Here is a 15,057-nt window from a genome sequence, read left to right as displayed (position 1 = left end):
ATGGTGTTAAACGCCGAGTTGTAGTCAATGAATAACAGCCTGGCATATTAGTTTCTGTTGTCCAAGTGGTCCAGAGTGGAGTGGAGAGCCAGTGAGATCGCATCCACCGTTGATCTGTTGTGGCAGTAAGCGAACTGCAGTGGGTCGAGGTTCTTGTCGAGGTAGGAGTTGATATGCGCCATAATCAACCTCTCAGAGCAGTTCATCACCACAGACGTTAGTGCCATTAGATACCATTAGCTAGAAAGGATGCAGAGAAGATTTACAAGGTGGTTGTCAAGACGCGAGGGCTAAAGCTATGCGGAGAGATTGGGCAGGCTAGGAGCCTTGGGGCACAGGAGACCGAAGGATGTATAAAATCATGAGAGGGATAGAGTGAATACACAGTCTTTTTTCCAGGGTAGGGAACTCAAGAACCAGAGATCATATATGTAAGATGAGATGGGAAAGATTTAATAGGAACTTGAGGGGCACCTTTTTCACACAGAGGATGGTGGGTATTTGGAGCAAACTGCCAGAGGAAGTAGTTAAGGTGGGTACAATAACAACATTTAAAATAAATTTGGACAGATACGTGGATAAGTAAGGTTTAAAGAGATATGGACTAAACCCAGCTAAACCCAGGTTGGATGGGGCATTTTGGTTGGCATGGACCTATTGCATCAAAGTGCCTGTTTCCATGCTATATGTTTATGATAGTGATAGTTTTGCAGTGAAAAATGTGCTTATTGAGTTCAGAATTAATTGAAACAAGGATTTTGAGTAATAAATTCTAAACAAGGTGTGTTTCTAAAGCTCCAGTAGGAAAATATGTATTTGTTTCTAATTTGGAAATTCTACTTTTCTTTCAGCTTTACAAAACTCTTTGATGATAAACAATATAAGGCAGCTGCTATATATGTAGCAAATTGCCCCAGAGGAATCCTTCATAATATGGAGATCATGGAAAAGTTCAAGGGTCAGTTCTGCCTTTTCCTTGTTCCTATGTGTTATGCTTCTATCATAAAAATCTTGCATCGACTATATGTTTTTCCTTGGTAGACAAAAATTCTGGAGAAACTCAGCTGGTGAGGCAGCATCTATGGAGCGAAGGAATAGGGTGACGTTTCGGGTCAAGACCCTTCTTCAGACTGAAGAAGGGTCTCGACCCGAAACTTCACCTATTCCTTCAGTCCATTGATGCTGCCTCACCCGCTGAGTTTCTCCAGCATTTTTGTCTACCTTCAATTTTTCCAGCATTTGCAGTTATTTCTTAAACATATGTTTTTCCTTGTTGTCTTTCAAAGTCAAGAATTAAACATTAGACTCACTGAGTTCTTCCAGCATACTGATTCAATTCCAGATTTCAGCATCTGCAGTGTTAAAAAGTTAAACATATTTTATTTTAGTAGAACAGTTTTGTTCGTATCAAACTCATTGCAGCCCCTTTACCCTGCTCCTTTTCAAACTCACCTTGACCAAAGTCCCCACGCTTCCTTTAACCAGTCAAGTTTTGTTCCCCAAGCTTCTTTTAAACGCAGAATATAGAAATGGGGAACTGCAGATGCTGGTTTGAAAAAACTGACAAAGTGCTGAAGTAACACAGCAAATCTGGAGAACAAGGATAGCTGGCAATTTGAGTCGGAATTCTTCTTCAATCTTTTGCAAGCGAAAGTCAGTTGTGATTTAAAAAAAAAAAATCAATCAAGCACTGAGGTTTTGCAGAAAATTGTGAAATCTTTGGAATATTGTTAATTACTTGGGTATTTAACCACCTGCAAATTGGATTTTTGAGTCACATGACATTTTCACTTTGAAGTAATAACTTCAATCAAGTTTTTTTTTACCCCATCTATTGACATCGGCCTCACAATTGATGATGTTAACTTGTTTACAATGCATGCGTTGTTGAAGAGGGTTCCTTAGTAACAAGAACTAATATTAATCCTTGTAGTGGCTCTTCTTTCCTGTCAAATGATGCATCAATGACCTTAGCAGTATGTCATGGAAGCAGTGTCGTGGAGCAAAATAATTAATCTTCCTCAATATCTTTATTGAATAAAAACTTGACAAAATAAGCTTAAACCTATACACTAACAATGATCATGTTAATTCTCCTATATATTTAATCTCACAAATTTCCATATGTTTTTCCATAAGCGTTTACTTGGCCTACTATTACAACTCTGTGCTTTCCTGTAGGAAGGTTGTTCCTTTTCAGTGGAGCAAAAAGCATAAGGCTGTAAAGCTATTTGCAACTCTGACTTGGATGATCCAAATTGGGTCTATAGCGTCACAGCATAGTGGAACTGCAAGAATGTAGGTAACTCTAATGGACAATAGACAATAAGTGCAGGAGTTAGAAACATAGAAATTAGGTGCAGGAGTAGGCCATTCGGCCCTTCAAGCCTGCACCGCCATTCAATATGATCATGGCTGATCATCCAACTCAGTATCCCGTACCTGCCTTCTCTCCATACCCTCTGATCCCCTTAGCCACAAGGGCCACATCTAACTCCCTCTTAAATATAGCCAATGAACTGGCCTCAACGACCCTCTGTGGCAGAGAGTTCCAGAGAATAGTCTGCTTTCCTGTTTTTGTCACCAAAATGGATAACCTCACATTTATCCACATTATACTGCATCTGCCAAACATTTGCCCACTCACCCAGCCTATCCAAGTCACCTTGCAGTCTCCTAGCATCCTCCTCACAGCTAACACTGCCCCCCAGCTTAGTGTCATCCGCAAACTTGGAGATATTGCCTTCAATTCCCTCATCCAGATCATTAATATATATTGTAAATAGCTGGGGTCCCAGCACTGAGCCTTGTGGTACACCACTAGTCACTGCCCGCCATTGTGAAATGGACCCGTTTACTCCTACTCTGATTCCTGTTTGCCAGCCAGTTCTCTATCCACATCAATAATGAACCCCCAATGCCGTGTGCTTTAAGTTTGTATACTAATCTCTTATGTGGGACCTTGTCGAAAGCCTTCTGGAAGTCTAGATACACCACATCCACTGGTTCTCCCCTATCCACGCTACTAGTTACATCCTCGAAAAATTCTATAAGATTCGTCAGACATGATTTACCTTTCGTAAATCCATGCTGTCTTTGTCCAATGATTTCACCACTTTCCAAATGTGCTGCTATCCCATCTTTAATAACTAGCAATTTCCCCACTACCGATGTTAGACTAACTGGTCTGTAATTCCCCGTTTTCTCTCTCCCTCCCTTCTTAAAAAGTGGGGTTACGTTTGCTACCCGCCAATCCTCTGGAACTACTCCAGAATCTAAAGAGTTTTGAAAGATTATTACTAATGCATCCACTATTTCTGGAGCTACTTCCTTAAGTACTCTGGGATGCAGCCTATCTGGCACTGGGGATTTATCGGCCAGTTCAGCCCTTTGAGCCAGCACCGCCATTCAATGTGATCATGGCTAATCATCCACAATCAGTACCCCGTTCCTGCCTTTTCCCCATATCCCCTGAATCCATTATCTTTAAGAGCTCTATCCAACTCTGTCTTGAAAGCATACAGAGAATTGGCCTCCGCTGCCTTCTGAGGCAGAGAATTCCACAGATTCACAACCCTCTGTGTGAAAAAGATTTTCCTCATCTCCATTCGATATGGCTGACCCCTTATTCTTAAACTGTGGTCCCTGGTTCTGGACTCCCTCAATATCGGGATCATGTTTTGTGCGTCTAGCATGTCCAAACCCTTAATGATCTTATATGTTTCAATAAGATACCCTCTCATCCTTCTAAATTCCAGAATATACAAGCCCAGCCACTCCATTCTATCAACATGTGACAGTCCCGCTATCCCGGGATTTAACCTCGTGAACCTATGCTGCACTCCCTCAATAGCAAGAATGTCCTTCCTCAAATTTGGAGACCAAAACTGCACACAATGCTCCAGGTGTGGTCTCATTAGGGCCCTGTACATCTGCAGAAGGACCTCCTTGCTCCTACACTCACTCCTCCTGTTATGAAGGCCAACATGCCATTCGCTTTCTTCACTGCCTGCTGTACCTGCATGCTTACTTTCAGTAACTGACGAACAAGGACCCGCAGATTTTGTTGTACTTCCTCTTTTCCCAACTTGACACCATTCAGATAATAATCTGTCTTCCTGTTTTTGCCACCAAGTGGATAACCTCACATGTATCCACATTAAACTGCATCTGCCATGCATCTGCCAAACATCTGCCCACTCACCCAATCTGTCCAAGTCACCCTGCATTCTCATAGCATCCTCCTCACAGTTCACACTGTCACCCAGCTTTGTGACATATGCAAATTTGCTAATGTTACTTTTAATCCCTTCATCTAAATCATTAATGTATATTGGAAATAGCTGCGGTCCCAGCACCAAGCCTTGCGGTACCCCACTAATTACTGCCTGCCATTCTGAAAGGGACCCGTTAATCCCTACTCTTTGCTTCCTGTCTGCCAACCAATTTTCGCAGGAAATGCTACACCTGTCGCTTTACCTCCCCCCTCAACTCCATCCAAGGACCCAAACAGTCTTTTCAGGTGAGGCAGAGGTTCACCTGCACCTCCTCCAACCTCATCTACTGCATCCGCTGTTATAGGTTTCACCTTCTCTACATCAGCGAGACCAAGCGTAGGCTCGGCGACCGCTTCGCCCAACACCTCCGCTCAGTCCGTACTAACCAACCTGATCTCCCAGTTTCCCAGCACTTCAGCTCCCCTTCCCATTCTGAATCTGACCTTTCTGTCCTGGGCCTCCTCCACTGCCAGAGTGAGGCCCAGCGTAAATTGGATGAACACCAACACATATTTCGCTTGGGTAGTTTACACCCCAGCAGTATGAACATTGACTTCTCTAATTTCAGTTAGTCTTTGCTTTCGCCCTCGTTCCCCTCTCCCTTCCCAGCTACCCCAAATAGCCTACTGTCTCTGCCTCTTCCTTTCTATCCCCCCCCCCCGACATCAGTCTGAAGAAAGGTCTCAAACCAAAATGTTGCCTACTCCTTTTCTCCATAGATGCTACCTCACCCGCTGAGTTTCTGCAGCATTTTGTGTCTACTTCTGTTTTTTCCAGCATCTGCAGTTCCTTCTTAAACAATTTTTTATCCATGTCACTACCCTACCCCCAATACCATGTGCTCTAATTTTGCTCACTAATCTGCTATTTGGGACCTTATCAAATGCTTTCTGAAAGTCCAGGTACACTCCATCCACTGGCTCTCCCTTGTCCATTTTCCCAGTTACATCCTCAAAAAATTCCAGAAGATTAGTCAAGCATGATTTCCCCTTCGTAAATCCATGCTGACTCGGACCGATCCTGTTACTGCTATCCAAATATGCTGCTATTTCATCTTTTATAATTGACTCCAGCATCTTCCCCACCACTGATGTCATGCTAACTGGTCTATAATTCCCTGTTTTCTCTCTCCCGCCTTTCTTAAAAAGTTTGATAACATTAGCTACCCTCCAATCCATAGGAACTTATCCTGAATCTTTAGAACATTGGAAAATAATCACCAATGCGTCCACGATTTCTATAGCCACTTCGTTAAGTACCCTGGGATGCAGACCATCAGGCCCTGGGGATTTATCTGCCTTCAGTTCCATCAGTCTACCCAACACCTTTTCCTGCCTAATGTGAATTTCCTTCAGCCCCTCCGTCACCCCAGATCCTCTGGCCACTAGTACATCAGGGTGATTGTGTCTTCCTTAGTGGAGACGGATCCAAAGTACCTGTTCAACTCGTCCGCTATTTCCTTGTTCCCCATAATAAATTCACCCGTTTCAGTCTTCAAGGGTCCAACTTTGGACTTAACTTATTTTTTTTCTTCACATACCTAAAGAAGCTTTTACCATCCTCTTCACATACCTAAAGAAGCTAGCCATATAACCATATAACCATATAACAATTACAGCACGGAAACAGGCCATCTCGACCCTTCTAGTCCGTGCCGAACACATAATCTCCCCATGTCCCATATACCTGCGCTCAGACCATAACCCTCCATTCCCTTCCCATCCATATAACTATCCAATTTATTTTTAAATGATAAAAAACGAACCTGCCTCCACCACCTTCACTGGAAGCTCATTCCACACAGCTACCACTCTCTGAGTAAAGAAGTTCCCCCTCATGTTACCCCTAAACTTCAGTCCCTTAATTCTCATGTCATGTCCCCTTGTTTGAATCTTCCCTACTCTCAGTGGGAAAAGCTTTTCCACGTCAACTCTGTCTATCCCTCTCATCATTTAAAAAAACCTCTATCAAGTCCCCCCTTAACCTTCTGCGCTCCAAAGAATAAAGCCCTAACTTGTTCAACCTTTCTCTGTAACTTAGTTGCTGAAACCCAGGCAACATTCTAGCAAATCTCCTCTGTACTCTCTCTATTTTGTTGACATCCTTCCTATAATTAGGCGACCAAAATTGTACACCATACTCCAGAATTGGCCTCACCAATGCCTTATATAATTTTAACATTACATCCCAACTTCTATACTCAAGGGACAAGCTAGCTTACCTTCGTACCTCATCTTTTCTCCCCGTATTACCTTTTTAGTTATCTTTCAGCTTTTTCCAGGACAAGGGGTCACAGTTTAAGGATAAAGGGGAAATCCTTTAGGACCGAGATGAGAAAAACATTTTTCACACAGAGAGTGGTAAATCTCTGGAACTCTCTGCCACAGAAGGTAGTTGAGGCCAGTTCATTGGCTATATTTAAGAGGGAGTTAGATGTGGCCCTTGTGGCTAAAGGGATCAGGGGGTATGGAGAGAAGGCAGGTACAGGATACTGAGTTGGATGATCAGCCATGATCATATTGAATGGCGGTGCAGGCTCGAAGGGCCGAATGGCCTACTTCTGCACCTATTTTCTATGTTTCTGTGGCTCTTTAAAAGTTTCCCAATCCTCTGGCTTCCCACTCATCTTTGCTGTTATACTTCTTCTCTTTTATTTTTATACAGTCCGTCTAAACACCCTCTGAAATGTTGTAGTAAGCACAGCTTTGTTAATCTGGTAGACCTTTTCCATCACAAATCCACCCTCTGCATTCATAAAGGTTTGTTTATGAGAACGGCGCCACTTCCTGCCCTTCACTCATTCCGACTCAGTGTCCTCTGTACTCTCCCAACATGGTGGCTTTGCTGCAAACTTTCAGTAACTCTGAAATCATGCATCCTCCTCACCGATGGCCTTTGGTGACTTTGTTTACACATCAACAGATTCAGGAGAGTCTGGGATCACTTCCTCGTCACTGATGCCTGACAGGCTGTCAGACAGTTTGTACAGTCATAGAGTAATACAGCATGGAAACAGGTGGTTTGGCCCAACTTCCCCACGCAAACCAAGATGCCCCACCTACACTATCTACAACCTACAACGACCTATTCTGGCAGCTCATTCCATATACTCACCACTCTTTCTGAAAAACCTGTCCCTCAGGTTCTTATTAAATCTTTTCCCTGTCACCTTAAACCTATGTTGCACCTCTATAAGATCACCACAAATCCTTCTGCACACCAAGGAATAAAGTCCTAGCCTGCTCCACCTCTCCCTATAGCTCAGACCCTCGGGTCCAAGCAACATCCTTGTAAATCTTCTCTGCACTCTTTCCAGAAAAGCTCGTCACATCTGTAGCAGGGCGACCAAAACTGAACACAATGCTCCAAAAGTGGCCTCACAGCCCGAAAAGGCAGCTCACAAAGACCTTTCCAAGACATCAACGAATGGCAATAAATGCTGTCCTAGCCAATGGCATCCAGATCCTGACAGAGGGCAGTAGATTCTTGTTACATGGGCCCACACAGGACCTTTCCTAGGCCAAAGCAACAGAGAACCTGTTCTGCTGGAAAAGAGATTGTACTGCTGCCATCACATCCCCTTACTTATACTGGAATCCCGTGCCATAGTGGAAGAGGGTGGTTGGATACATGCAGACCATTTTCTGACTGACACGAATAGCCACCATGCTTCATGTCAAATGCTGTGAAAGGTTGATGACAGGCACATTCTCGGCTACTCTCATTGTGCCAAGCATATCCATATTTATCTGTCCTTCTTCAGCCATAATAGTCCTCATTTGAGCACTTTGGAAAAGACCCGATACAAGACCACATCCACTAGATTGTTGACAAATTGGTTGCAGTCCACGGACACTTGATATCTCATTGTGAGTTCTGAACTGGCATGTAGACTTGTAGATTAATCCATGCAGCCTTGGCTTTTTAGAGACTACATTTGAAATAGCCTATAATATTGCTACAGCTGTGGAAATAATATCTGAAAACACAAGAAAATGTTGGTCAGTGCAGGATGCAGGTATAAGCAAAAGGATGAGTGCAATAATGACTCAAGACTCTGGGAGTTTCTTGGCTGGAATACCTCAGGTCATGTGACTGGGAAAGGCAGGAAAAGCAGTTGTCATTGTCAGGGCAACCATTCTGGTAATTAGTTTAGCAGCTCGATTGTTTTGCTGTAACAAATCAGGATACAGCAGTGGTCTGCAAGAGCTGACAAAGCTCAGTGAAGATAGAAAATAATTCAGATGGCAAAGTAACGTCTATGAAACAAGCACAAAAAAGGGCTCTGCTTGTGAAAACATGAGGAAGTTTATGAACATAATCATAAATTTGGAGTAGAACATAGCAAGGCTCTCCATTCTGGGTCAGCAAACACTTATTGACAAGTACTATAACCCAAATAAGTGTCACTGCAGTAGCCAAGAGGTCCAAACTTATTCCGCAATATGAAATCCCTCATGGAGTTCTGTAACATAACACCACTTCATCAATTCAAAATATACAATAAAGAAGAACTGAATGTCTCTGCAGTAGAAGCATCGTCATTCACTCAGTTCACAACAATTGAACTTGATCAGCGGAAAGTAATTCTTTCCCACACAAACAATTACTTTTGGCTAATGCTCCCACCGTTAGCTGTTATTTTCAATTCTTAATATAAATGAGGCACCAATAAAATGGGCAACATGAAACAGAAAGAATACAACCTTCTAGCTACCAGAAAACAACCACAGATAATACTACAATGCAGCACTTGAATATTGAAATCCACTAACACAATTGTCAAATGAGAAAGGCACTACAGTAAATGTGCAACTTTACTCCTTGCAAACTTTCTCATATATTTCAATCTTTCATTCAAATGAGTCCATCCCACAAAGTTTACCTTTATTAGGTAATTAGGTATTATTAGGTCAAACCAATAGGGATGAAGAAGCCTGAAATTGGAATAAGAACCCTATAATCCTGTAATCATTTGGGCAGGTATGTGGATAATAAGGTTTGGAAAGATATGGGCCAAATGCAGACAGTTGGGATTAATGTAGATGGGACATCTTGGTCGGCATGGGCAAGTTGGGCCAATGGGCCTGTTTCCATGCTGTATGATTCTATGACTAATAGAAATCAACTTTACATTGGCGGTCACATACATGGCTCTAAACGACATGACACCTTTGACATACTGTAAATCAAATTATTTCACAAACAAATGTGCCGCGCTAAGTCAACAATTTCTATTGGTAAAAGTGTTAGATAATAGTTTGGCAACAATCAATGGATTGCTTGAGCATGTAGATGTAAAAAGGATTTAATTAGTAACCATTTCTAGGTAAGATACCATAGGGTTCTGAGCGATGTAAATTGCTGCCATACCAATCGGCCGTACCTCTACACTGAAACATTTTATGGGCCAAATGAGAATGCATTTGAACGTCGCTAGTGTATTGAAGATAATTCATAACCAAGGAAAATCAAATAATACAAATAATAGTAATTTTTCCATTGCAAAGTTGTACATTTAATGCCTTTCTCATTTGAAAATATGTGTAAGTGACTTTCAGTATCCCAGCGCTCTATTGCAGTATTCTCTCTGTGGCTGTATTCCGATTTTCTTCTTTCATTTTGCATTTACATACATTAAATGACTTTGACAACCCACAAATCTTTCCTGGCTTCAGATTGGTGCCAATGGTTTGAGGAGCAGCTGGGGATGACTGGGTGTGAAGCATACGTGAGAGGCTGTGGTGGGAAATGATTTAGTGACCTTGTGAGAGATAATAATGTTGTGGACACCTAGCTATCATCTTGAAGTGGATAGATGAAGGTGCTATTACCTGCACCAAGACCATCCCACCATTGTTTCAATCTCCTGAACCAGACTTGGCTCAGTTGACAGACATTCACATGTGTCTTTTCCTTTTGTCTATGCCTCCCAGTATCAGCTCACTGCACAGTTCGACTGCACAAGTACGACACCTCTTATGATGAAGAGATGCGGGGGGATATGTGTCTGCTCCTGCAAAAGACAAATTAGTTCACGAGTGTTGTAGCCTGCGTGTGTGCGTATATATTTATGAGAGGGCAGCATTATTTAGTCGTCTGCAGGTCATACAAAATGTGCACACACATCTTTGACAGTATGAGAGGGCAGTATTTTTAGTCATCTGCAGGTCATACAAAATAACTCAAATTCACAAATTTTCTTTTGTGCCCTATATGTGTGGATTCTCACTGGAGGAGATCATTTAAAAAATCTTGCCAAATGGTGTTAGTATAGTTTCATGACCCTCACGACATTTTCTCATTAATGAGCACTTTTTTCTCCAAGTAATTTGGGAACTTTCTCTTTCTTTACTGCACGCTAGCTTTTCCCATGTCTATTGCTGCTGCCTAGGTCCCATGGGAATGTAACATCAAAGGCTGGCACCTTTCATTGAATTCTTGACTTCAAACAGAGCCATATATCACCAGTTGTTCTGCATTGATTATGACCCAGTCAGGAACCCGCAGATCATATTTTAATGCTTCTTTCTGGGTGGTAATGCTGTAGGTTTTTATTGAACATTACAATTACAAATATTACAATGAAGGGTTCCAATATGGCATAAGCACTAAACACAATATTATTTTATTGCATCAAAAATAAATGCAGTCCAATATCTAGATTTATGCTTTCGTAAACTTGTCAATCATGGCTCAGTTTGTGTCATTCTCACCTCAGTCAGAAGAGACTCAATCATTAGCTCAAAAATGGAAACTGAAATGTGCAACACAAAGGAAATTAAGTACTTCAAGGATCCATCTGTTTTCTGAAGTGGACATAAATTATCACAATACTCCAAAAAAGTGTAGAATAGTTAACCTATCTAATGTTTATCCATCACTCAACATATCTGGTCATTGCCATATTCATAGAAGGTTGGAAGAACTCAGCGGGTTAGGCAGCATCTGTGGAGACAAAAGATACAAGTCGATGCTGGAAGACCAAGTGGCAACAGAAAAGATGACCAGTATATAGAAGGATGGTGATACATGTAAACAGATGGGGTGAGGATGATAACTAAATGGATAGAAAGCGGATGCTGGTTTACACGGAAAATAGACATAAAATGCTGGAGTAACTTAGCGGGACAGACAGCATCTTTGGAGAACATGGATGGGTGACGGGACCCTTCTTCAGACTGATTGCAAGGGGGGAAGAGAGCTGGAAGTGAGGAGGGACTGGCCAAAGCCTGGTAGGTAATAGGTTGATATAGGTGAGGAGGCCAGATAGTGTTCAAGAAAGAACAGGAGGGCCTTGTGACCTTCCTGGTAGGGGATGGAGGTGTAATGGGACTGGACGTGAACCTCCATCCCCCACCATGAAGGACCTCCAGTACTTCCTTGAACAGAGACCCAATCAATTTCCATCTGCCAACCATCTCCTCCGCCAGGCGGAACTTGTCTTCACCCTCATCAAATTCTCCTTTGACCTCACACCTTCAAGTTAAAGGTATAGCTATGGGCACTCACATGGGTCCCAGCTGTGCCTACCTTTTTGACAGTTACATACAACAGCCCTCATTCCAAATGTACATTGGCACCATCCTGTCATAGATGGAGATCCCTCACCCACGTCTATATTCTGTTCCGTAGTTCTGCTCTTGCTTCCCCCCTACACCCTCTGACGAAACAAGAATACAGTTCCCCTGTCTCTCACCTTCACCCCACCAGACTCTGCAACCTCTGCCATTTTCACCACCTCCAACGTGCTCCCACTTAAGGTCTTCTGGATCTCCCGGTTGTTAACCATTGTAATCCTCTTCCCATTGCTATACTGACCTTTCTGTCCATTGTCAGTGGGGCCACACGTTACCTCAAGGAACAACACCTCGTATTCTGTTTGGGATACAGTCCAACGGTGTGAACATTGAATTCTCCAATTTTACTTCGGAGTCACGTGAGTGATTCCGTGAAGAGCCCGCTCAGCACGCATGCGCGGCATTACGTTCAGCAGAGCAACAGCGGCGCAGTGGGAGTCAGGCGCTCCCGCTACGGAGGTGAAAGAACGGACCGTCAGGTAAGCTCTGAGAAGAAAGGCTCTTAGACAAACCTGTCCCCCCCGCTCGACTCCACTCCACGGGGGGGGGGGGGGGTGGGGGGGGGGGGGGGGGGGGGGGGGGGGGGGGGGGGGGGGGGGGGGGGGGGGGGGGGGGGGGGGGGGGGCAGCAACAGAACAGACCTGTCCCCCGCTCGACTCCACGGAGGAGCGTTCCATCTGGGGGGGGCAGCAACAAGGCGGTAGGACCGCTTACCCGGCGCTCCGCTATCCCGACACCGTGCCGAGCCCAGCCCCGCTAGCGCCTGAGCAGCGGGCTGGAAGTAAAGCCACGGAAGAGGCGTCCGGCCGGTGGCTCCGACTTGTCGGACGGGGACGTCTCTCCACCCGCACGGGGAGGGGAGACAGCCGCCTGAGCCGCATGGAGCGGCTCTTGGAGCAGGAGCTCCAGCGAGACGCGCTTCGTGAGGGGCGCTCTCGCAGGGGGAGTTCAGGCACTCCCTCCACAGTGCCTTGTGCACTGTCCATTGCTTCCTCCTTACCCGAGGGTAGCTTTGGTGACCAGGACTGGGCTGGTCAAGAACAGGGGACAATGGCTGACGATCTCGGGAGTATGCAAGGGGTGCAGGAACAGGAAGAGCTGCTAGGTGTGGTGGACTGCTACGTGGAAACCACACGTGCAGGAGGCCGTTAAAAGCCTGACGTCAGCCATCACATCGTTTTCCTCGTTCCGTGGACAAATACGGAGATGACCACAACCTTGGTAAACAAATCATAAGACCTGCCATAAAAATCCTACATTTGCAGGGTTGTGCATACCCCAGCCACTGAGCCAGACCCACTGCTCTTTGGCAAAAACCTCACAAAGCATATGAAGGACATGAAAAAAGTTTTAAAAAACTTTTGGTCTCATGAGGGCAGGGCCGGGACGAGCAAACCAAAAACAATAATTCCTACGCAGCAGCACCCCATCGCGTCCATCAGTCGACGTCTACCATATGGGACTGATGAAAGCTCGGGGTCCGCATTCTATCACCAAAAGTCTTTCTTTAGACCAGGGCCCAGAGCGGACCCCATGGAAAATGTGCCACCCCCACGTCACCGCCACGTCAGACGACGTGCAACACTCATTGGACCGGCAGGAAACAGAAGAATACCCATAACCATGGAGGTAGGTGGGTCTGGTTCCTACCAGCATATAGTGTAATACTAACACATGGGAGCCTATCACGAGTGATCAGTATATACTCAATGGCATTAGTGGATACAAATACAATTCATACTAGAAAAATTGCCACCAGGTCAACATTCACCCCAGAGGGTATTTTCCCCTCTCCGTTAAAGAAACGAGAGGGACAAGCTGAACTGGTGAGACTAATTACAAAGGGTATCGTGGGAAAACCTGAACCCTTGCATTTCGTATCAAATATATTCACTAAACCCAAAAAAGATGATGGATGTCGCATCATCATTGACTTAACTTCACTAAATATGTTTGTTAAGTAGATACTTTTCAAAATGGAAACGGTTGTTACTGCCAAACAACTAAATTCCAAAGGATACTTCATGGCAAGCATTGATCTTAAAGACGTTTACTATTTAGTACCATTCACAAGGATCATCGCAGATACCTGAAATTTACCTGGATGGGGCAGCTATAGCAGTTTAAAGCATTACCCAATGGGTTCACATCAGCCCAAGATTGTTCACCAAGACACTAAAACCAGCTCTGGCAATATTCAGAAGACAAAAACATATTGTCATGGCATATCTTGATGATATCTTAAATGGTGGGCAAGACCATGAAATTGACTATGTTAGCTCTATCAGCTACCAAACAGTTATTCGAAACCCTGGGATTGTCTTACATCCAGATAAATCTAAGCTGAAGCCATCCACAATCATGGATTACTTGGGCTTCACAATTAATTCAGTCTACGTGACTGTAACATTGCCAAGAGACAAAATAGTTGAATTGGCACAATCATGTAACAATTTAATGGTCAATAAACTACCAACTACTCGACAAGTAACAGAGTAATTGGGAAAATGGTAGCAGCATTTCCGGCTACATAATTCGGACCTTTGCACCAAAAACGACATACAGGTCATTATGATCGTTTCATGAAGTTACCCACTGAAGTAATATCAGAACTACAGTGGTGGGCAAAAAACGTTTGGCATAGTTTCAGCCTATTATCATCACTAACCCTACGTCAGTTATCCAAACAGACGCCTGTGCTCAAGGCTGGGGAGCAACTAACTCTATATCCATCACAAGTAGTAGATGGACTAACCCAGAGTCATCGTTACCACTTACACTGGGCATTAATTATCTAGAGATGTTGGGTGACTTTTATGGTTTAACAGCATATGCATAAATATGCATCACTTGCATGTACGGTTACAAATAGATAATACTACGGTGGTGGCCTACATTAACCATATGGGCGGCATAAAATCGGTATCATGAGACAAGTTGGTCAACACAATTTGGCAATGGTTTGTCCAAAGACATATTTGGCTATAAGTAACTTACCTGCCAGGTAAGCTAAATACAGTGGCAGACACCAGGTCACGTTTTTCGCAAAAGTTATCAAGCAATATGGCACGCCAGATATCGATTTATTTGCAACAAGGCTAAATCACCAGGTACCTATGTATGTCGCTTGGGAACCAGACCCTGAGGCAGCAGCGGTAGATGCGTTCACGCTGGATTGGGGAAATTCTTCTTCTATGCAT

At 43.8% G+C, this 15,057-nt stretch overlaps 1 protein-coding gene and 1 long non-coding RNA gene across 4 annotated transcripts in view; one reads left to right on the top strand and one right to left on the bottom strand.

Moving 5' to 3' along the window:
• Positions 1–15,057, top strand: part of LOC129699776 (clathrin heavy chain linker domain-containing protein 1-like) — a 64,055-nt gene that overhangs the window by 30,803 nt on the left and 18,195 nt on the right. For both annotated transcript variants that reach the window (XM_055639848.1, XM_055639847.1), the window contains exon 8: positions 852–958. In XM_055639848.1, coding sequence (XP_055495823.1) covers positions 852–958 — 107 coding nt within the window. The remainder of the gene's footprint in view (positions 1–851; positions 959–15,057) is intronic.
• Positions 7,802–15,057, bottom strand: part of LOC129699777 (uncharacterized) — a 30,084-nt gene continuing 22,828 nt past the window's right edge. The window contains exon 4 of one of the 2 annotated variants that reach the window (XR_008723932.1): positions 7,802–11,225. This is a non-coding gene — a long non-coding RNA (uncharacterized LOC129699777). The remainder of the gene's footprint in view (positions 11,226–15,057) is intronic. The other variant, XR_008723931.1, reaches the window with a different exon arrangement.

Source organism: Leucoraja erinacea, chromosome 8, assembly GCF_028641065.1.
Source record: "Leucoraja erinacea ecotype New England chromosome 8, Leri_hhj_1, whole genome shotgun sequence".
Lineage (NCBI taxonomy): Eukaryota > Metazoa > Chordata > Chondrichthyes > Rajiformes > Rajidae > Leucoraja > Leucoraja erinaceus.
Note: the sequence above shows the minus strand (reverse complement) of the source record. Positions and strands in the feature narration are given on the sequence as shown.